The sequence below is a fragment of the Vulpes lagopus genome, chromosome 3 (genome assembly GCF_018345385.1).
Source record: "Vulpes lagopus strain Blue_001 chromosome 3, ASM1834538v1, whole genome shotgun sequence".
Classification (NCBI taxonomy): Eukaryota; Metazoa; Chordata; class Mammalia; order Carnivora; family Canidae; genus Vulpes; species Vulpes lagopus.
Window position 1 is genome coordinate 146,745,325 of NC_054826.1, and position 24,674 is coordinate 146,769,998.

A 24,674-nucleotide genomic window follows, 5' to 3' on the forward strand; every position below is an offset into this window, starting at 1 on the left:
GCAGATTTCTTGTATTTGAATTTTTACCATCCTAAATGAAGATAATTGTAATGATTACTTCAGAATTTTTTTTTAGAAGATAATTATATTTGGGGGCTGATTTTAGAGAAAGAAAAAAGGTAAGTGGAGTAAATGGTATCACCAAGAGTTCACATTTATTTATTTATTTCGATTTTTTTTAAAGAATTCATTTATTCATGAGAGACCCACAGAGAGAGAGAGAGGGGCAGAGACACAGGCAGAGGGAGGAGCAGGCTCCATGCAGGGAGCCTGACTTGGGAGTCTATCCCCAGTCTCCAGGATCATGCCCTGGGCTGAAGGTGGTACGAAACTGCTGAGCCACCCGGGCTGCCCAAGAGTTCACATTTAATGAAAATATTTTATTGAAAGTAAAACTTCTCCTTCTGTTTCATTTTTCTGGTTCTCAATGAGCATGTCAAACTTTCCCATCTATATATAAGCTTGAATTTACATAACAGAGTTTAAATGTACATAATACACAAAAGGCTAAGTACTCATTACAGGTTACTACAGAATTGCAAGGTTTTTTTTTTAGTCGGAGCTGCTTTGAGTAAAATTAAATTCAGTGAAATTATTCTCAATGTCAAGTTGACTTCTCAGACATGAACAATTTTGTTTTTTGTAAAATAATATGTGATTACTAAATGAATTAATGGAACTTTTATAGTAAGAGTTTAACTATAAAATCTACAAAAGTTCTTTTTAATGTACATACAGTCAAGTTTTGAATTTGAAATAACAAAATTATTAAGTATTAGAAGAAAACATTTGTTATGTTTCAGGCAGTCTTTTGAAGCCAAATTATCTCTTTAACTATTGTAAGGAATTTCTTCAAAGCCCAATTGTTTGCATTTGCAGAAATGTCACTAACTTTGATGTGCATACTCTAATGGACCTTGGTCCTGTGGAATCATATGTGGTTGGGGCAGAAGTTTCATTCGCAGCGCTTTGAACATTATTAGCTTTTAAATTCTTGAACAAATTCCTAGCTTTTCCTGAAAACCATTAGGCAAATAGACATCGGACATTGATGCTGATTTTGTGCTTAAAAACTTCCTTTGTCATATTTCCTTATTCCTTATCTCTTGCTGGTTGTCAAATGTATGGGCACAGTAATTTCTTAATGGTGAAATCTCTTTGTTCTTCACAGTTACTTCAACTCTCAAGCAGTTTATTGCATATGTGTATATAATATTTATGTTACCACTTTAGGTGTCTTATTATTTCTGTTTTTACTTCTAATATAATTATATTTGGTCTTCCTAGGACTTTTAACACTTGCACTTCTTTTGCATTTATTGGACACAATGGCTTAATGTTTATAAGATATCTCAAAACTAAGCCTAAAGAGCAAACTCATATACTGAAGAACAGTAGGAGACTCAAAATAAAATAACAATTAATGGCGGCTCATACTCTGTTGGTGAAAAGCAGAGTTGACACAGTACCTCTGGAGTGTGAAACCGACAGTTCTAGGATTCATGTTAATTATACAATTATGGTCAAAAGTTTGGTCTGTTTGAAAAATCTGTAGAGGTTATCACTCATTTTAATGTTAAAAAACAAACCCACATGAATTGTTCTTGTTGAAGTCATGTGCGTATGTGTATCATTTATCCTACCAACGCTGTGATGATCACTTATCTTTTTTTTGTTTAAGATTTTTTTTTTTTTTATTTGAGAGAGAGAGCATGAGAATGGGGCAGGGGGTGCACAGAGGGCCAAGCAGACTCACTGCTGAGTTGGGGAGCCTGATGCATGTGGCTTGCGGGTCTCCGCACTCGTGGGTCATCTGGTCTCCCCTCCCGCCAGGCAGAGTATTCTCCAGAGTGTCTTTCTTCATTTCTGTCCAGCACAGTTATATGAGTCTCATGTAACAGAGTTTTGGCCACTTTCCTTGAGGGAGTAATTCCACACACATACGCAGTTGGTTTCACAAACTCTGCAGCATTACATGATGGATGCCGTGTGGGGCAGAGAGCATTCCCTGGTTGGGCACTTGGCTCCTCAAACAACACAGCACAAGGCTCCTTAACTCCTTTACTCTCTCTTTTAATTCCTTCCTTTCTTTTTAATAATTAAATAAATTGAATTGCCCTAAAAAAAAAATCCCAGAACCCAGAGATTGTGACCTGAGCTGAAGTCAGTTGCTTAACCGGTTGAGCCATCTAGGTGCCCCGATGATCATTTATCTTGTTCTATTTGAAAGCATAAACAACAAAACAAGCAGTTATTCCATGCTGAATGTGACTTAGCATTCTCCTTTGGTTGCAGCTATAATTTATTGCCTTGCCTCTTTCAATTACAAAGCTCTTCATTAGGAAATTAGCCTTTGATTACTGAACATCCATTTGTTTTTCTACGACTGTTGCTTCTTACTATCACATGATTTTTGTCAGATTGCTAGCGTTAGGCTTTTGTAGCTTCCTCACCACCTTTTGTCCATGTAGTTACCTGCTTCTTGAGCTGTGTCAGATTATGTTAAGTATTTAGTATACTTGGCAGTAAGAATCACTTTGTATTATTACGTGTTTACCTTACTATTTGTAACATCTTCCTTTTAAGTAGTGAGGATGATTCATGGCATCAGGAACAAAAGTATTGGACAAGTTCAGTGTAATTTGATGGTAGGTGGTAAAATTACATAAAGATCATTAATTTGTAATGGCAGTGCTGCATGCTGCTGGCAAGAAAGCATATGTGCCCAATGTATTCTTTATTTTTCTGTTCATTATTTATCTATTTTCTACTTATTTGAACTCATTGAACTTTTTTTTTTTTTTGTATTACCAATAGGAAAAAAACCTCTTTGTATGTGGTTTTCATAATGCAGATAGATAGTTCTGTGGCCTGAGTGTGTTAGTCATTTAGTGCCATACTTTCATTGTTCAAGAATCAGGTTATCAACATACCTAACTGAAAACTAACTGAAAGATTATTTCAAGCAATTATGAATTTAGAGAATCTTTTTAAAGTCCAATAGTGTAATTTTCACTTCTATTTTTAGTTCATTATTTCAAATAATGTTAAATGTTAATAATAGAATAACCAAACATTTAACATACATAGTAACATGTAAGAGAGGATGTTAGAAATCATCTTTCCAGTCTCCAGTGCCATATTACCTTCTGCAGTGTTCCTGACAATATTCCAACCTCCTGAGCCATTCAGTTCACTGTTGTATAAGACAATCCTTTGCAATATTCGGTGATTATTTTTTTTAATCTTGAGATGAAATCCATCTTTATGATTTAAACACATTGATCCTGTCTTTTTTTGTATGTCACGCCATCAAACATTTGAAGATTATTCATTGTATTGGCTAATTATTAGGCTAAGCATACCAAGTTTTCTCTTCATTTTATCATGTGGCATGCTGGATAGTTAACCTTATGAATTTATGTATTTTTTACTACTTCCACTTGATGACATCCAGAGTAGAATACTACCTGGATGGCATAGTTATATGCTCTTCACATGCATTACATACTAACTGAGGTTGGGGTATATATATTTGTACATTGTGTATAGTATGTATAGACTTAAATATCATAGTAATTGTAGATGTAGCATTTCAGTTAATTAAGATTTGTTTTGCAATTAGAATGACAGTTGTGAGTGTTTTTCTTTTCTTGACCCAATCTCATATATGACTAACTGAAGTTGTCATGTGTTCTGAAGGATAATTTAAATGAACATGGGGTTTGTGAAAATCTGGCAGATCTTAACTGTAACTCAGCTAGTGGGCAACTTTATAATTTATTTATAGCCATGTAATATAGCTAGTAATGAACTAATGTAGAATGAGGGCAAATTGTATTACATTTTTGTATGAAATTATACTACATGACAAAGGTTGGTATTATGTAATAAGTGCCCACAAAATATTAACCTACTTGCAATAAATACAATTAATAATGTACATAAAAGAATGAAATTAAGCTAATTTTCTATAAAAAATTATTCATGAACAGAAAGTGGACAGCATAGATTTGATGACAGGAAGGTTGTATCTAATCTGAATTACTGAGTGACCTAGGAAGCTTGCTCAGAGGGATTACAGAATAATTATGTTAATATGCAATTATCACCTCATTTCTTCTGTAGTAACCTCAAGATGTAGTGTAGTGAGGGTGTTATAGCAAGTGCTGATAGTTTGCAAAAATACTGATGTTTGAAATTTCTAAGACAATAAGTCTAGCTTGAGGCATAAAAGTGATGATCTGTCATCTTGAAGACAGATCTGACCTTTGTACTATTTTTTTTAATGCTCACAGTATATAACTACAGGCAGTTATAGCTGTAGAACTCATTATGATTTTCAAGAAACTGAAGTATGTTTTATGTAGATTTAAGGTTCCATTTGCAGCTTTTTATAAAGTGTGTGAATATTTTTAAAGAATATTTTAAAGTGCATTTAAAACAAAAATTCTGTGGTTATATGATTACATGGAGGAGGACATAGTAATAATATCTAAGCATTTTATTAAAATATCCTAATTGGTATAGCAAATTCACTGAAATTTAAGAAGTCAAAGCATATGATATAAGTTTGATTATTTTAATTTTTAATTTCCCTTTTTGAATTCCCTTAATAAATAATGTCTACCTTCAAATATGTCCCCTACTTATTTAAATTGACATAAACTAGCATTGATGGCTCTGTTACATACATTTGACAACATAAAGATAGTTGGAAAAACTATTTGAAACAGTGTGAAATTAGCTAATAGGTCAAATGCTTTCTTGCCTAGATGCTACATAACCATCCATGAATGTAGGGAAATAATTCTTGATGTCAAAAATTCTAGATCCATTATTCACTGCAACAGATTTTGATGGTTCGGTGTTTGCATTATATCTTAATGCAGCAGCCATGAGTTTTGAATACTGTTAAGAAAAAATATATTTTGAACAGTTATTAAGATATACTCTGAAAATTAAACTGGAAAATTTTTTATATTGTTGCTAAAATACTAGCTTACTGAGTCATTTCTCATACCATACTTTTAAACTGATGAGGTAGATTTTTAATATTAATGTACTAATAAATATTCTGAAAAAGAATAACTTCTGTTTTTGAGTAGAGATAATCATAAATTTAGGGGGCAAGAAAGGTATATTTCATTAGGTGTGAAGGAAAACTTTATTAAAGACTTCATTTTATATTTTAACAATATTTGATCTTTTGTTTTTCCTTCTGCCAGATGTGTTTTATAGATAAGATACGTCATGTACGTATATTTTTCATATGTTTTTGAGCAGAACATTTTGGTATCTTTAGAATGTGAACTTTTGGAAGGCTCATAGAAAGCAATTCTGGTAATGAGAATGCAATCCAAGCAGACATGATATTCTCATAGTTTGTCACCCTGCTGTTCAGGGGGTACCAATGAAGTTGCTTTAAATGGGAAGCGTCTGTTCCATCTCTGAACCTCTCACACCAGAACAGATGGGTGGAACATGGAACATAGAAGGTTTTACCTCTGAGGTGGTAACAGTGAAGCCACTCATTAACACTGAATTTACCACTTCGTTAGCAACATTGCTTCCTGTTGAGAAAAGCTAATACAGGCTTTCAAATTGAGCATATATTTGTCTGCCTCTGTGATTATAATAAGTAGGAACACGAAGTAAGTGTCTTTCAGGCTAGCTTTTTAAAAATTCTGTTGTCCATTTCAGATTTATGAGATTCTTCCTATTTGGACACTTTACTTTTTTTGTATATGAGAAATGTCAGGAATGGATAATGGTATAGCATCAAGGTTTGCTTTTCTTTTCATTGACATTTGCACATTCTTCCCTAACACATGTTTATGTGCTGCCCATTTTTAACTTCTGTGTATGTGATGTAGAGACTCCCGCTGGGTGCTGCATTAGCACCATTTTGGGGTGATATCATTGAATATGATCTTATTGGATGTCTATTTTTATTACTGTGGAGGCTTGCCAATCTCAAAACAGAATTCTGAGGCCTATGAGGGGCAGAATAATTGTTAGTATAAATAAAAATGCCAAAGACAGATATTTGTAGTATATATTTATAATATTTGTTGTATTAAAGGGCACATCTTGTGGGAAGAGTAAGCTCATACATACAAGAGCTTGTTCTAAGCTGTGAAATAACAAAGTAATTAGAAACAATTCCTTTATTCTTTAACTAGAATAAAGAGCTAACTTTTATTCTTTAACTACCGTAAAATATTAGAAATAATTACCTATATTGAAAATATTTTCATTTCTAAATACCAGATTATGTTCCTGCTATCTTAAAATACTACTTGTTATACAGATTAAAAATACTATGAAATGAAGGAACAATGGAAGACTTAATTCTCTTTTTTTAAAGATTTTTTATTTATTTATTCATAGAGAAAGAGAGAGAGGGAGAGAGGCAGAGACACAGGCAGAGGGAGAAGCAGGCTCCATGCAGGGAGCCTAACGTGGGACTCGATCCCAGGTCCCCAGGATCACACCCAAGGCTGCAGGCGGCGCTAAACCACTGCTCCACTGGGGCGGCCCGGAAGACTTCATTCTTTATCAGAGAGCAAGAACCTAGTCTGTCTTGCTTACTGCTGGTATTTGTAATAATAAAGCAGTGCCTGGCACGTGGTAAGGGCTCAGTAAATATTTGGAGAATAAAAAACTGTACTTGCTACCATGTACAAAAAAGAAGAGAAATAAGGAATTTTATGCCAGCACTTTGGATAGTCTATACCTAGGGTTGCCAAATAACAGATTCTTTAAATTGTACTTGAGGGGGCAGCCCCAGTGGCCCAGCAGTTTAGTGCCGCCTTCAGCCCAGGGTGTGATCCTGGAGACCCGGGATCAAGTCCCACATTGGGCTCCCTGCATGGGGAGCCTGCTTCTCCCTCTGCCTCTCTCTCTGTCTCTCATAAATAAATAAATAAAATCATTTTTAAAAATAAATAAATAAACTGTACTTGAGGATTACTGGATATTTTGAAGGTCTTGCTGTAATTGCTGAGTCAAAACGTCAGAACCATGATGGAATTTACATTATTTGAATGGGGTGTCTACATTTCATAGTAAGAAAACTTTTTCCTCTTACACATTTTGCTTTGATTTTGCAGTTGTGTTTTTACTCATTTAACATGTTAGTCCTTTATTCACCAAATACTGCTGAAGCACCTATGCCAAACACTGTGCTAGGTTCTAGAGACAAGAGCTTACATTCTTCCATAGAGACTGGCAATTCAGTATAATGTGGCCATTTCTAATGTTGCTGTTCCCTAGATGATTTGTATATATGCAATATGGAGTTGTTGCGTAGCACAAAGAAGAAAATTAACCTTTGAGATACTTTTAATGTCTTTTACATTTTTTAAAGTGTTTCCTCATTCTTGGAAAATTATTAGATCTTGATATAAAGAGTCGAATCACACTAATAAAAGTGTGTACTTTGAACTCTCCATACATTCTAATAGAATTTTTTCTTTCATGCAAATCTAAATTTTTTTTCTTCCATTTTCTAGACTAAATGTGTTAAATGGGCTTGCCAACAATATGGATGATTTGAAGATAAACACCGATATTACTGGTGCTAAAGAAGAACTCCTAGATAACAACAGTTTTATCTCAGACAAAGAGAGTGGAGTTCATAAACCAAAAGATTGTCAAACATCATTTCAGAAAAATAATACTCTCACTCTGCCTGAAGAACTGTCAAAGGACAAATCTGAAAAAGCCTTAAGTGGAGGCCAGTCTACTTTATTTATACATGCTGGTGCTCCTACTGTTTCTAGTGAAAACTTTATCTTGCCTAAAGGAGCTGCTGTTAATGGACCAGTTTCACACTCCTCCTTAGCTAAGACTTCCAGTATGAATAAAGGCAGTGTTTCATTAACCACTGGACAACCTGTGGATCAGCCAACAACAGAGTCTTGTTCAGCGTTGAAGGTGGCACCTGATCTTCAACTATCTACACCACAGAAAGCAAGTCAACATCAAGTTTTATTTTTGTTATCAGATGTAGCGCATGCTAAAAATCCAACCCATTCCATTAAAAAACTACCTACCTCTGCTTCCGTTGGTTGTGACATTCAGAATTCAGTAGGGAGTAGTATAAAGTCAGATAGCACTTTAATAAATCAAGTAGAGGTGGGTGAGGATAGTGATGATTTATTGGTAAAAGATGATTGTGTTGATACATTGACAGGAATTTCCTCAGGTACAGATGAATTTAGGTCAGAAAATGATACGAACTGGGATCCCCAAAAAGAGTTCATTCAGTTTCTTATGACTAATGAAGACACAGTGGATAAAGCTCCAGTTCACTCTAAAGTAGGTCTAGAAAAAAAGAGAAAGCGAAAAATGGATGTAAGCAAGATAACTCGTTATACTGAGGATTGCTTTAGTGATTCTAATTGTATACCCAATAAGTCAAAAATGCTAGAAGTAGACTTTCTGGAGCAGAATGAAGAACTACAAGCAATAGACTCACAGAAATATGCATTATCAAAAGTGAAGCCTGAATCAACTGATGAAGACTTGGAATCTGTGGATGCTTTTCAGCATCTAATTTATAACCCAGATAAGTGTGGAGAAGACAGTTCACCCGTTCATACTAGCACTTTTCTTTCAAATACCTTAAAAAAGAAATGTGAAGAAAGTGATTCCGAGTCACCTGCTACTTTCAGCACCGAAGAGCCATCATTCTACCCCTGTACAAAGTGCAATGTGAATTTTAGGGAGAAAAAACACCTCCACAGGCATATGATGTATCATTTAGATGGGAATAGCCACTTTCGTCATCTTAATGTCCCAAGGCCATATGCTTGTAGAGAATGTGGACGGACATTTCGAGATCGTAACTCACTTCTAAAGCATATGATCATTCACCAAGAAAGAAGACAGAAGTTGATGGAGGAAATTCGTGAGTTGAAAGAACTTCAGGATGAAGGAAGAAGTGCACGATTACAGTGCCCTCAGTGTGTGTTTGGTACCAATTGCCCTAAAACATTTGTGCAACATGCTAAAACCCATGAAAAAGATAAAAGGTACTACTGCTGTGAAGAGTGTAACTTCATGGCTGTGACAGAAAATGAATTAGAATGCCATCGAGGCATTGCCCACGGAGCAGTGGTAAAATGCCCTATCGTCAATTCTGATGTAGCCCAGAGAAAAACGCAAAAAAAGACTTTCATGAAAGACTCTGTTGTAGGATCATCCAAAAAATCAGCCACCTACATATGTAAGATGTGTCCTTTTACTACTTCAGCCAGAAGTATTTTAAAAAAACACATGGAATACTTGCATTCATCATCATGTGTTGATTCATTTGGTAGTCCTCTTGGACTTGATAAACGAAAAAGTGACATTCTCGAAGAACCTATAGATATTGATGGCACTAAACCGTTAATTAAACAACAGTCAGCCACATTTCCAAAGAATTCCGCTTTAAAACAAGATGTAAAGCGAACTTTTGGATCATCCTCACAATCAAGTAATTTTTCCAAATTCCACAAGCGGCCCCACAGAATACAAAAAGCTCGGAAAAGCATTGCCCAGTCAGGTGTAAATGTGTGCAATCAAAACAATTCTCACAAGACTGTTATGATTAAAAGCAGCACTGACCAAAAACCTAAGTATTTCCATCAAGCAACAAAAGAAAAATCTAATGCCAAGGCAAATAGCAACTATTTATATAGACACAAATATGAAAACTATAGGATGATCAAAAAATCAGGTGAATCGTATCCTCTACATTTCAAAAAAGAAGAAGCCAGCTCATTGAATTCTTTACATTTGTTCTCGTCATCAAGTAATTCTCACAACAATAGTTTCATTTCAGACTCTCAAAACTCTGACACCAAAAGGCCAGAAAGCTTCAAAGAACATAGGCGTGTAGCTGTAAAGAGAGTAGTTAAGGAATCTAAGAAGGAAAGCTCTGTTGGAGGAGAAGACTTGGATAGCTATCCAGATTTCCTGCATAAAATGACAGTTGTTGTTTTGCAAAAACTTAATTCTGCTGAAAAGAAAGACAGCTATGAAACAGAAGATGAAAGTTCTTGGGATAATGTTGAGCTAAGTGACTACACTACACAGGCTATGGAAGATGAAACCTATAATGATATTAATCAAGAACATGTAAACTTATTCCCACTGTTTAAAAGCAAGGTGGAAAGTCAAGAGCCTGGAGAAAATGCTACTCTTAGTTATGATCAAAACGATGGCTTTTATTTTGAATATTATGAAGATGCTGGAACTAATAACTTTTTGCATGACATACATGATTCTCAGCATTTAGAAAATGCAGAAACTTCATTGTCAAAGCATAGTTCTGTTTTTCACTGGACTGATTTGTCTCTTGAGAAGAAATCATGTCCTTACTGCCCAGCAACATTTGAAACAGGTGTTGGGTTGTCAAATCATGTCCGAGGACATCTTCACAGAGCTGGATTAAGCTATGAAGCCCGCCATGTTGTATCACCAGAACAAATAGCCACAAGTGACAAAATGCAACATTTCAAAAGAACTGGTACAGGGACACCTGTTAAGCGAGTTAGAAAAGGTAAGTTTTCATGTAGATAATTTGGGTTAATATGTCTGTATTCAAATTCAAAGGATTTGAAGGTTTTGCTCAGATTTGGTCTTTATTAGAATCACATAACTTTATATTTCAGAGTTATTGGCTTTAAGATGATCACTTTATGAAAAATTCTGATGTTACTCTTAAAAAATTTTTTTTAGCTATAGAGAAGTCTGAAACCACTTCTGAACACACTTGTCAGCTCTGTGGTGGTTGGTTTGATACTAAAATTGGATTATCGAATCATGTTAGAGGCCATCTGAAAAGACTTGGAAAGACCAAATGGGATGCTCACAAATCTCCAATCTGTGTTTTGAATGAGATGATGCAAAATGAAGAAAAATATGAAAAAATATTGAAAGCATTGAACAGTCGTCGTATTATTCCCAGACCATTTGTAGCTCAAAAACTTGCATCAAGTGATGACTTTCTATCTCAAAATGTTATACCTCTTGAAGCATACCGTAATGGCCTAAAGACTGAAGCTTTATCAGTGTCTGCATCAGAAGAAGAAGGGCTGAGTTTCTTAAATGAATATGATGAAACAAAACCAGAACTACCCAGTGGAAAAAAGAATCAGTCTCTTACACTGATAGAACTACTTAAAAATAAAAGGATGGGAGAAGAAAGGAATTCTACTATTTCTCCTCAAAAAATTCATAATCAAACTGCAAGAAAGAGATTTGTTCAGAAGTGTGTTCTTCCATTAAGTGAAGACAGTCCCTTGATGTATCAACCACAAAGAATGGATTTGACTATGCACTCAGGTAAGAGGATGTCTATGACTGTCATCTAGAATTTAAATACAGTTTTGCTTGTTGTTACAGAATATTTGTAGAAAATACTTTCTTAGAATCTTTTTACTTAAGCTGCTTTTTTTGCAGAGCAGAGATTGGTTATACTGTCATTTCTATATAAATCATCAGTTGATGCTCATCACTGAATTCTCTGTGCCTCATTTCTTGGTCAGAATGTAAGGTGAGAACAAAAAAAGTGGATCTGTAAAATAAAATTTGCTATGGCTGGGGGATGGTCCTATGGATGGGAGGTTGACGTTGTTCAAAAGCATAGCATTACTGAAATGGCAAACCTGTCCTATATTTGCCAGTGCTCCAAGGTGATAATGTTTTCAAGATATAGCTGTTGGTTTTCCTTCTGCTTAAGTCAAATGAATAAACAAATAGACTCTTTAAACTGAATGGATTGGTGTCTGTTGTGTGTTGTGATTAACCCAAAGAAACTTCTCCTTCTCCAATTCCTCACTGTATCATGGGATAGTTTGGTTTTGGAGAACTGTTGTGAGTGTAAAACATTTGTTTGGGGTTTTATATTTTACAGTGGTGGTCTAAAGGAACAGAACGGATGGTTTAGGTTAGTGCTTGTGCACCAATAGTTTTTCGTTTTCAAAAGAATTGTTTGTGTATGTTGGCAAATGAGGTAGCAAATAAAATAGCCAAACTGTATTTGTTATTGCTAAATCTGATTTATACTTTTAGACTCGAAGAATTTTAAGTGGCTTTGTAGGTTCCTTTTGGAGGTTAAGAATGTTGAGGATGAACTTAGATGGTCTCATAATTTTAGCCCCAAGTCAAATGTGTCTAAGGTAAAACTAACTGGTCAGGGAATTCATAATGAATAAAATTACTGCAGTGTTGACTTGTTTATTTTGGCAGACATTGGGATAGCCCAGATATTTATATGCAGTTTTGATTTAAGGAAGGATTACATTGTGTTGTGAGTGATCTGAAAAGCTTTCTTGTATGGGTTTCTGGTAAATAGGTTCTTTTGTATGAAAAGAGTCTTTGAAAGTCAAATCTTCAACATTTTTTCAAAAGGATAAAATGTAAGAAAGGTGTGTTAGCTATGTTGACTAAAGTTTAGTACACTTGAGAGATGGAAAGTGTGTTTGTGGCTGATTGTCATTGTTGGAGAAACCAACTGAAAGGAGTTTGAGGAGTGAAGATTGTCTTAGAAGTTAGGAGTTTCTTATTGTTTCAACATGTTTTCTTTCCTGTGATGACTAAGATGTTAGCTTGTTGATCATTTATTTAGCACAAAGATTTTAGCAAAAAACTTCAAATCATTAACTTTCATTATTGATTGCGCATTCAGAGTAATGAACATAAAATGCCCTGAATAAAATGTTGTGTCTAACAGCTGCTCAATGGTGTGTTTTACCACCTTTTCTCCCAGCCTTCATCAGAAAACCTAATTTAGTATTGAGCCTTTTACGGTTTTGTGGGTAAAACACTTTAATTACCACTTTGTCAACTAGACTTTTTAATTCTTTTTATTGGTAATGTTGTAAGCTTTGAAACTTCTCAACTGAACTGTGCTCTTCAAATCACAGGATTGTGTTTTAGGTTTAGGAAATGATCTGCGTAACACAGAAATCTGCAAGAAAGTGATAATAGGTGTTAAATCCAGAGGAGCTCAGAGGTTCAAGGCACTCCTCTTCCACATTTCCAAAGAGCATGGGTTGGCTCTAAATACTAACAGCAAACTAATATTAGTTAACTTAATTCCCCCTCATTTTAAGTTAAGCTAATTCAATGAACGTTTTTTTTTTTTTAAAACCATCTTTATTGTGGTACTTTTCTTCACGCTTTTAGCTAAGAAAATTTCACTTTTTGAAGTGAGAACTGGATTATAGTTTTCTTTTGAATGATAGGTATGCCTGTGAAGCTTAGAACATGTGTGCATTGCAATACGACGTTTACAAGTGCTGTTAGCCTGTCCAACCACTTACGCGCTTATGCACGAAAGAAGAGTGCTGGACTTTTGACTGGTACAGGTATGTTTGAACAGATAACACAGCAAGTCTGCTTGATACAGTACACTTTTTTTCTCACCAGACTGGTGCTATTGCAGATGATATTTATAGCTTCCTTTGGTAAGCACAGTTGAGTCTGAATATACATTAAATTTCAGCAACTTGTAAACTGTTAGATACAATTTTAAGCAAGTTATTCTTTTTCATTTGGCTCTTACTGACTTGATTTGGGAAAAAAAAAAAGCCAATAGAGGTCTAGAACTTTTGAATCTACATAATTCCCATTGATTTTTAAATTATACTATTTTTGATTTTTAAATTTATTTTTGTTAGTAGATTCCAGTAAGGCACCTCTCTTTGGTTTAAAAAAAAAAAAAAAGATTGTAGTTCTAGCTTGAGGAAATGCTTTATTAGGAAAGGAAATTATTGTGAAATTTCAAATATGTAGCTTGATTAGAAAACTAAGCAAAACTAAGGAATTTTCATTGGTTTGTAGATCAAATCTTTAAAGGGATAAGCCTTAATAATGGCCCATGTTGATAACTGAATAAATTTTTCTTTTAATGCTCCTAAACTATGTTTAGGATTAATAAATATAGCCAAGCACATAAATGTTAGCATGCACATTTCTGTGTTATTTTTGGTTGGTTAGCCCAACCTTGCAGATACCTCTTCATATTGCTAGCCTGCGAAAAATTTTATTAGTTTACTCACATGTAATACTGCTCCTTACCCTACAAATGCCTTGCTCTTTTCATTTGTAGCCTTTCAAGCTGCCCTGCTTTAGCAAATCCCATTTCTCTCACATCTTGAAATATACTCTTTTCTAAATATATCTACATAAATTCTTTTGCCTAAAATTCTCCTTCCAGTCTTTTTATTTCCCTTACTCTTTTAGATCACTGTCTTCTGCTTTCTTCTGGTTGCTGTTTTCCCAACTATTTTGTTCTTCCTCATGTCTTCCTATGGCTTACATCCAATATGTTCTTGCTACCAAAGAAACACTTGTATTCATACTAATGTCTTTCTTTCTTCTGCTTCTTTGCTTTATCCTTTGACTTGGTATACAAATGACCAGGGATGACTGTTGACTATATTAAAGGGAGAAAAATAGAGCAGGTTTTATTTTACTGAATTAGTAACCTCTTACCTGTGGGGTTTTAGTTTTTATGATATTACTCCTACCTTCATCAGACTTGGAAGGTGATTGCAGACATTAGAAGCAGGGAGGCACCAAGAAGAAAAAACTATAGGAACAGAAATTTATCATTGTTATCATAATCACTAACTTATATTGAATAATGACTATGTGTCAAGCACTGTGCTGTGCAATTTGCATGCATAACATCTAACCTTCACAACCACCGAATGAGTTGTAGGTATAATAATTCTTTCAATTTTACAGGACACTGGGGCCTAGAGAATTTAAGCAAGTTACCCAAATTTATGTAGTTATTAAAGTTGAGAAATCACTATTTTATGCTAGATATTTGTAATCACTATTGTCTGCCACGTACAGAAAAAAACAGTTGGAAATCCTAAAATGAAGTTAAGTTTAAGGTGGGGAGCATTCTGGTAAAGACTGAATAAATAAATATTGAGTCTTAAAATTTTTTTTTTAAATTTTTTATTATTATTATTTATTTATGATAGTCATACAGAGAGAGAGAGAGAGAGGCAGAGACACAGGCAGTGGAGAAGCAGGCTCCATGCACCGGGAGCCTGACGTGGGATTCGATCCCGGGTCTCCAGGATCGCGCCCTGGGCCAAAGGCAGGCACCAAACCGCTGCGCCACCCAGGGATCCCCTAAATATTGAGTCTTACAAAGAACAGGGACCCAAGAAGCAGACCTGGATTAGATTTTGGAGGATTTTAAAAAAATATTTCAATCTGACAATTCAGACAAATAATTACAAATACTCAAAAAGGCACATCTCCCAGTACAGATTTTGTAGGCCATTAAAAAATGATTTTACTTTATCTGAAAATCTTTCAAAATGTAGGATTAATTATAAATAACTGATTGTAACCCTCCACTGACCAAGGGTGCATCCTAATGAACACTTTATTATCTTAAAATTTTCACCGTTAAGGAGAAAAAGTAATACAGGATCAGTGGGGATACATTTCTTTGGGCATCAAGAATAAAAGCGGCTATTACTTTTTAAATACCTTAAATACCAACCAAAATGCCAGAAGTGTTAGAAAACATAAAGTGTGTGTTTGGCAAAGAGAAGGGAAATGAAAAGCTGAAGAAAGTCTAGGATGGTATTTTCCACAGCCCATACCCACTTTTTTTTCCCCTATACCCACTTTTAAGAAAAATTGAAAACTCATGTACTTTTTCTTAGAAAATTCTTAGAAATTCTGAAACTTTTTCCCTGATTTTTGAAAGCTTCTTGACCAGTAGAGCTACATGGAAGATGTCTTTGGTGCTTACTTATGCTAACTAAGAAGTTTTTAAAATCAGATTTATTAATATTTTTTGTTTTCCAAATGGAACATTCTATATTATCTTTATAAGCTCCACATGCCTATTTTCTTCCCCCATTTGAGTTTCAGTGGTGTAAGTCAATGGTCCCAACCTATAGTTTCTGGAAGGGGATTCATCAGTTCATATGAATAACAAGCATTATATTTCAAGAATATGTAGATGTTGTTTTGATAAAAAAATAATAGAAAAATCCTTTTTAAAAAACTTTACCTTAATCCAAATAGATCACAAAACTGGAACAATGTAAAGGGAAAGTAGGTAGGACTAAAGCCTTCGTAAGAATGTCTGATACCTGTTTCCTAATTCAGGTAGTCTTCATTCATGTAGATTTTATTTATTTTGAAGAAAAAGCTTAGATATACCTAGAGTAAATGCTAAACGTGGGCTTGGTTACCTGTGATAGAATAAACCCCCATGCCTTTTTAGAAGTTACTAGTTCCTGGCCTGTTTTGTGAGAACTAGCAGTCTTCTGAGGGAGAGAAATATTCTAGCTGCCCTGAATCAACCAAAAAGGATGCTCCTCTGCCTCCACAAATAGCTATTTACTGGTGACTCATATAATTCTAATGTGATAGTTCTCAATCTTTTTTGGGTCATTGACCCAGGTGCCTCCCAAAATATTTTTACATGCAAATACATGTGGGAGAAGGCTTCATTTCATTCCAGAACAAAGCAGGATTATTGTTATTCTACACTAATAGACGCACCACCATCATAATTAATAAATAGCTTCCAATGAGAAAAAGAGAAGTTAAAAATTGTTACTAGAGTCTTTCAGTCAATACCGCCAATGCAATATCTACATTCTTTTTTTTAGTAAAGTCAGTGTTTTATTTTTTTACCATCCACTTTTAAATGGAATAGTAGATTGTGTGTTACTTTTAATAGGGTCCTTTGCCTGTTTTCAGCTTTAATGATATAATTGGCCAGAGAAGCTTGCAACAACAAGTGCTAATGAATGTGTAACACAGTGCCAGGTGCTGAGTGGGTATATAAGCCACCAGGAAAGTAATTCTTATATTGTGGAAAGTGCTATAGGAACACTTTTCTCCTGTGGTGGAAAGAAAAAAATAGTATTGTGAAAGCTTCTCAAGATGCATTAAATTATCTGTCTTTTCATGAGTGTCTCTGCAGTGTCTTTTAAAACATTATTATAATATTGCATTTTGAGGAAATTGCCTGCTTTTATAGCGATTCATTCAACTTGAAAGAGTACAAAATATTTTTATCTTCTTATTGTGATTAAAGGAGTTAACTAGCATCTAGTTAAAGCAAATACCTGGATAATTACTCTAGACTAGGCTATATAGAGGATACATGAAAAGTATGAAACATTTCTCTGTCATCAAAGAACTTGGGAAAGCATTTTTGGCAACACATACAAAACTGTCCAAATTAGAGAACTATGCAAGATAGTACACAAGTAAATGGAAGTAATGCATAAGTGCTGTAGGAGATAAAGGTATTTATTTTAGTCTAGGCCTTTTGAGGGGAGCTGGGAAATAAGTTGTGTTCTTTTTTCCTGCTGCTCTTACAGCTTGTCTCATTATTAAATAGAGCCTCAAAAAGAATGAAAAAGGAAAAGTAAGAGTAGTTCATGCTCCTGTGTTTCTTGTCATTATGTTTAAAATGAGAAAGAAAAAACTGGTAGTCAAAATTTTCATTCATTAAACAAAATTTTTAGTTATTATATCCATATACCAGGACAGTGCTAACTAGCTGAGGCTGTAAAGAGCCTGCACATCAGCTGCACACACACATTCACGATCTTGTGGGATGAGTACAAGTGTACCACTATGGAAAACTTCATAAGGTTCCAGCTAGACCCTGAACTTGCAGAATGAGTAGTTTTAGGAAGAAGAGACAATGTAGAACATTCTAGGCAGAAAGAAGGACATAGTTTAGGCACAAAGGGATGAAACTTCTAGTTCAAGAGGTACTGGGAGATTGAATGGCAGGTCTTTGGGAAAATAGTAATGCCAGAAAGGTGGGGTTGATGCTTTGAATGCTTGCAAAACAATTTAGGAAATCATTGAAGAAATTTTTTTAGAAAAGGGAATAATGTGGCCAAACCTGTATTTTAAAAATATGGGCTTACCCATCTTTTTATTTTCAAATAAAAGAAAGATGGGTTTCTGTGCTTTTTTTTGCCATTACTTATCTCTGTAGTACTATTCTTCATTAAAAGTATATATCTGTATATATTCATCTGCACAGATGTATCATTATTCTGCATTAGCACAGCAATAAATTGTTCAAGCTGAATAAATTTTCCAGGTAATTGAAGACTAGTGTCACACGTGATTTTATCCTAACCATTTTGATAGTAATGTTTCTAAGATATTGTTCTAATTTCTACCTTGTGAAACTAGACTGAATATAATTTAATCATTTGATAAGTAAGAGTCACCCTTATGGATACTAAGTGTTTTATTATGCCAGCAAAAATGGACTATTTGCCATAATACTAAAAATTGATTGGCTGATTTATTCACTAATTCAACCAGCAATTTTTTTCAGCTCCTGCTTTGGTTTATGCATTGTGCTAAATACTGCAGAGATAAATTGGACCTTACGGTAGAAGTACATAATACATAACTGTAATACAAGACAAATTGTTAAGTGCTGTTGGAGAGGTACACCTCTCATGAAATTCTGTGAAAGTCTAGAGGAGGGGGAATGTACTTGCAGCTGGACCAGGACCCAGCAAGGCTTTTAGAAGTAATATTTGATTTGGACCCTGAGAATAGCTAATTGAAATGGAAATAGGAATCAGGGATAGGAAGAAGCATACCTATAGGAAGGAGCAACTTGGGACAGTGGGCAGTTTATAAAAACATGAGTTAAGTAGGAGATGGAGGAGTAGAGAGGATATGGAATGCTAATGTGTGGTGATGGGATTAACTTTGTAGTGAGGAACAAGTGAAGATTTTCTTTTAAAGAATTTGAGAAAAGTTAAAGAATTTACTGTAGAGGTGGAGAAATTGTAGGTAAGGTCATTTTAGGAGTCCTGAACCAGGGCAATGACAATGTGAATGTAAAGAAAAGGTAATAAGTGTACAGATAATACTATGGGAGTAAAATAAGCAGAATTTGGCAGATTAAAGGTAGAAGAGTAAGAGGACAGAGACAGAGATAGCTCAGGTTTTAAATCTTGTTATTAGGAGGATGGTTGTACAGTCAGTATAGTTTATGAATCTGCTACCATGGTGTTTCCTAAGAAAACGGTAGGCTTTATTACTTACAGCAGCACATCATCATCTAGCTATTCACTGTAGCAAAGCAAAAAACCACACTTATTCAATCAGTAAGTCTGTATTTAGAAGAATGGAACCCTGAAGAGTTTTGTACCATTGTAGCACAAAATATTTATATTTTATGATGCCTGCTTTTGATGTCACTAGTTTTAAAATTTAGGAATTCTATTTGGTTGGTAATCTTTTCTGATCAACCACCTGTTTTTCATAAAAATCTTAACTAGTCCCCTACCATTGCTGTTGGTTCTGTTACTAATTGTCTGAGTTTTTCTTTTTATATCTTTTTTTTTTTTAACAATTGAATTAACCCAGATATTTATATGCTTGGAGTTTCTAACATGTCTAATATCTTTATATCCTTTGTTCTGATGTTTTCTTTTTGCTCTGGTTCCTATTCTAACATGAATTTTTTAATGCTATTTATGATCTGGATTAAGATATAGTTAGGCCTTACAGTAACAAGGCATGTTCTGGCTGGGGCTAACTTGTAGGTAATCTGCACTAAATGACTTTATGGAAATAATAAAACAATACACAGACTTTGTTTTTTGGAAGTTAGGGCAAGAGGATTGGCTTTTGGAGACTGCTGGTTCCTCATGTATGTAAGAAGTAGAAAAATAGTAGTCACTGTTTTTTGTTGTGTCTGGAATTTGAGGAATAAGGTTAATTTTTGCTGTGCAGCGGTTAGAACATATTTAATTGTGGCCTTAGCTGGAAGTTAGTTCAAAGCAGAAGATGCCTGTCAGTGCCATGTTTGATTATAGTTTGGATTTTGGCTGGAATGTGTAAACACTTCAAAATTATAAAAAACCAAATCAGATTTATTGGGATTTGTGCATTTGTGACCTTTAGGTGTACCGTTACAATTCTTGTGCGCCCTATGTAAGTTGAACATGACTATATTAAAGGTAATTTAATGACAATATTAAAGTAAGGTGGTTTCCTTACCTAATTTTATAATCAGAAACATTTATTTAATTACTCCTAAATATGAAATGATATTTTGGAAATATTGAGACTTTTAGGTGTCAGGGAGTGTGATTATATGCAAGTAATTCTAAACAAAAGTGATTCATAGCAGATTAGTTACGTATTTTAATGTTTATTACAATTTTAGATGTGTATTAGTTTTGGAAAAGTGATATTGGTAAGTGCATATTTTGCTTTAGTAAAACAGCATGCAAGTTCAACCCACCTTAAGGAGAAATTTTAAGTATTTTTTCTTAACCTGTTACCACAGAGAAATAATATATTTGCTATCCTTATTAACTCTTAACTGACCAGTCAACAACTTGTAGCCAGGGTATTGTTAGCTTTTGACAAGCTGGAAAAACTAATCTGCCTCCAATTTTTTGGTTGATAAAAATCTTTGATAAAGTGTCATAGTTATGTTTAACTTCTCCTTTGACACCTTAGTGGAATATTACTCAGAATATTCTTTTACTGATATCCCCTCTACTTTAAAATAGCAGAGACTTAGACTTCTACAAATTGAATATACCTTTTTTCCTCCTAGGTAGAACTAAGTTTAAATAAAGTTCATTTGCTTGAACTCAATTCTCTGTACAAAGGATAGAAGGCTCTTCCTACCCTTAATATAACCCTTTATTTGTAGGACAGACTCAAGCTACCTGTCTCTTCTAGACTAATACTTTAAGCAATAAGCCTCATACTTACTGCAAAGGAAATCTGCTTTTCAAATATTTTGCATTCCATCCTCCTCTAGGTAAAATGTTAAATCATACAGGATCTAATTAACTTTGCCACGATTGTTCTGTGATTCTGGGTTAGTTATTACTTTTAGTCATTGAGAATGGAAACTAAAAATTGATGAAAGTACCTTAGGCTACTGAAAAAATATCCAATTTTGGAGTGAAAATATCAAGAGAAAATAATGGTGAAAGTATACTTCTGAGGTTGCTAATTGTATATCTATCTGCTTAATTCTGTTTGGAAGGGGAACATTGCTTTTCATGACAATAAACCACTTAAACTGCTTTATGTAGATCTTTGGAATAATGACTGGTTTAATTATGGCACTATACCTACAAACAAAAAAATTGGTATTGGGAGTAGGAAAGTCCTTTCCATTTTAATGGGCTATGGAAAGTGGGCTTTAACAATTTTTCTCTTAATAGCTTTTTTTTTTTTTTTTTTTTTTTTTTTATGAGCCAGGAGATTAAGAGGCCAAGCGAGGCCTGCCTTTCTCATTTAGAGTGGTAGGTACTCAGGAAACCAGAACCAGCTACATAATTTGCAGGATCCAGTGCAAAATGAAGATGTAACACCTTGTGTTAAAAAACTATTAAGAATTTCAAGACTGTGTACAATAACAGTGTTTAACCAAGTATGGGATTCTATGTAATTGCACAAGTCATATACCTATGAAGTCTGTCTTGTAGGCACTTTATGCAAAGAGAAGAGTGTACTCTGAAGAAATAAGAATTTGGCTTCCTCTATCCCCCATCCCTATTTTATACAAGGTAACATGTTTCTCCTCCCTTTCTTCCCCCCCAAAAAAGCCATGTTCCTTTTTTAGTTGGGGTAAGGGAAAGAAAATGGTCTTTGCACAGTCTTTTATATGCTTGGAACTTACAAACTTTGAAGGATTAATGACAGCAAGTAGAATTGAGTTTATGATCTCATATTTGTGTACCCCTTGGAACATATGCATTCTTCTCCAACCTCTCCGCTGTCACTACTTAACCTCCACCACCAGTGTGTTAATGGTGGTGTAATGATGAACTTGCCTGTTTCCATCTTTTTTATCCCTACTGTCTTCTAAATGAGTTAATAGCTGCTGTTGCTGCCTACCCATCTTACACAGGCCAACTAGATGGAGAAGAAATTTTCTTCCCTTCTAGTAGAGCTATACCATACCTCTTATCTTGAATGTGTATAACCTGGCCATTAAGTTTCACTTTACTCCAGAGATGCCAAAAGCCAGTTAGGAACAAAACAGATGAGATGGGACTTTGAGTTAAATGGGTAGGGGAGGATGATGGCACATAAAAATATTTTGGAGGTGAATGTTAATTAGTTATGTGCTTCTTTACCACAGTGAAGGTTCATATGTTTCTAAGAAATAAATACTCATTTTTGGAGATCATTTGTGTAGTGTAGCAAATGAAATTCATTGAAACAGTTGTATGTAATGGGCAGAAAGGTGGAAAGGGCATAAAGACTTACTTAATAATGTTGGAGCCCAAAGTAAATTCTTTTTCTTCTAGGTGTAAAACTAAATAATGCTCAGAAGAAAACAAACTCGAATTTGTATCTCTTATGTTTCTTATTGATTTGCTTTTTCACTGATCTGGTTTAGCGCTTTAGACACATTTGTTGTTGTTGTCTTCGTCGTTGTCACTGTTGTTTGTATTTTGTAGCATAGCAGTATGGTGTTCTTTTCAAGGGTTCATAAGTCTACTGTATTTTTCTTTCATTCCTATTTGACCAAATAGCTGTTTTACTGAAGAAAAGATATATTCTAAAACTTTGTATATAACCTTAGAGCATAATTTATTCACCTTACAAGTAAAATACTCCCAGTAACATATTAGATCCTTTATAAATCAGATAACTGCAAAGATGTTTTTAACAGTCTTTTGGTTAATATTGATTAAACATTTTCTGCCACCCTGAATAGGCACCTTAGGAAGGTTTGAATGACTGAGTTTGTTCCTTTCTAAAGATACAGTCATGCTCAAGGAGAAGAAAATTAAGAATTTCTGAAACCAATCTAGTATTTTGTGCAAATTTTAAGTATAGAAAGTGTTAGATTTAAAATACTTTGGAAGCAATAAAAAGTGTGCGTTTTTATTTTTTAACACTAAGTGCAAATAAAATCTCATTTCAAAGAAAGGCTTTGTATGAAGTTATGTGTTTGACAGATTATTAATGTAAACAACTTTGTTTAACTTAACTTTGGCTGTTTATCACAAATATTGATAAAGGCCCCATTATACTAAAATTGAATGTGTTAGTGTTCTGCTTTTAATGTTCTAATGACTCCTGGTACAATCCAGAATAAAACTGCTTTTCCCTTTATATATAATAAACTGTTGAATGAGAACATTTACGTAATAGATGTTTGTATATCATCTTTTTCATTTGGTGGAACATTTTGTGTAAATCATCTTTTTCATGAAGACAATACCATATGGATGTCCCCTTTGTGCATGTTAACAATATATTAAATACTCATTTTTTTGCAGATTTTTCTAAAATGTTTGTGTTAATAATTCAGGAGTAAAGTTTGGATGTTGGTATTAGAAAAAACTATTCCTGTAAAATGTATTGTTTTACCATCTAAAATAAGTGACATTTCAAGGGATAAGAAATTTAAAAGTGATCATGGAGATATTAGGACACCAAGGTATTTAGGTATAATTACCAGAAGTCCCAAGTTTTTAATATCCTTACTTTATGGACAAACTTCCAAGGATGGACAAACTGCCCAATGCAGTGGTTCTCTAAACTTATTTGGATTCCTGGGAAATGGCAATTCTCAATCATATGCTGGCAGAGTTGTCCTACTTTGCAAAGTCAGGATACCTTCAAATATTAATCACTACAAATACTATGGCACTTTCATTTAAAATTTAGATCTGATCATTCATAAAACAGCCTAAACCTCAGTTTCTAGAGTCCATACAACATTAGAAGTCATAAAAATTATTTTTCCTGTATTAAAATAAAAAATTTCTATATCTCAAAGTAAACATGTCCAGTTCCATTTTTAAAGAATTATAGCATTTAAATAATACTGATACTACATTCTATTACATACTTGCCCATTACCTCCTGCCCCTCTCCTTCAATTTGCTTTACACACTTAACATTAGCATTCTGTGAACAAATTTTTAAAGGATTGTTATAATGCATTCTGTTTGTATCCTACAGTAATTTATTTACATTTTAAAAGGAATTTGAATACAGTGTGGCAATTTTGACAACCAACGAGCTCATCAAAGTAAGATTCTCCCTGTAATCTCTCCATAAACCAAATGCTTACTCTGTTCCACATAACAAAGACAGGGATTGTGTGTGGTTTACCTTTTAGATAGGAGAATAGCTGACATCTAGTAGCACTTAGCCCTTTGAGTTCCCTAAACTCTTCTAGTGTGTTAATTGCTTTATGTTTTAAAATCCACTTAAATTCAGATTGCTCACCAGTGCAACTAGCAAAAAGAAGGTGCTAATTACAAAGCACTTGATACCTTACTCTTCCTACTGGTTGTGAAGAACTTTGTTTCTACATCTAAGCTATAGACTGATGAATGAAGAATTTCAGTGTGACTGTTAGCAACATATTCATTTTAAACGAATGAATATATGTTCTATAGAAATGCTACCTGTATTGCATAGTGGTAGAACAAATTTCCACTCATATGCTGTCTAAATGTCGAAGGTTATTGAGATTTCCATTGTTTTTACACCAGAAGTATTTGTTGAGTTTCTACCACGTGCCAGGCTCTTGACTGAGAAACTAATAACTTACAAGATTTTTCTATTGCAGATTTTGGTTGTTTAGCTTTGAATTAGCCATTCTTTAATACTTAACTTGATTTCCTACAGTT

General features: G+C 34.3%; 1 protein-coding gene across 10 annotated transcripts in view; it reads left to right on the forward strand.

Annotated features, from left to right (window-relative positions):
* ZNF644 (zinc finger protein 644) overlaps window positions 1-24,674 on the forward strand; it is a 105,624-nt gene that overhangs the window by 77,038 nt on the left and 3,912 nt on the right. For 5 of the 10 annotated variants that reach the window (XM_041747023.1, XM_041747020.1, XM_041747022.1 and 2 more), the window contains 3 exons: window positions 7,518-10,555; window positions 10,735-11,340; window positions 13,245-13,367. The exons of 4 other annotated variants lie outside the window; for them this stretch is intronic. In XM_041747023.1, the coding sequence (XP_041602957.1) occupies window positions 7,518-10,555; window positions 10,735-11,340; window positions 13,245-13,367 (3,767 nt within the window). The remainder of the gene's footprint in view (window positions 1-7,517; window positions 10,556-10,734; window positions 11,341-13,244; window positions 13,368-24,674) is intronic. One more of the 10 variants, XM_041747025.1, reaches the window with a different exon arrangement.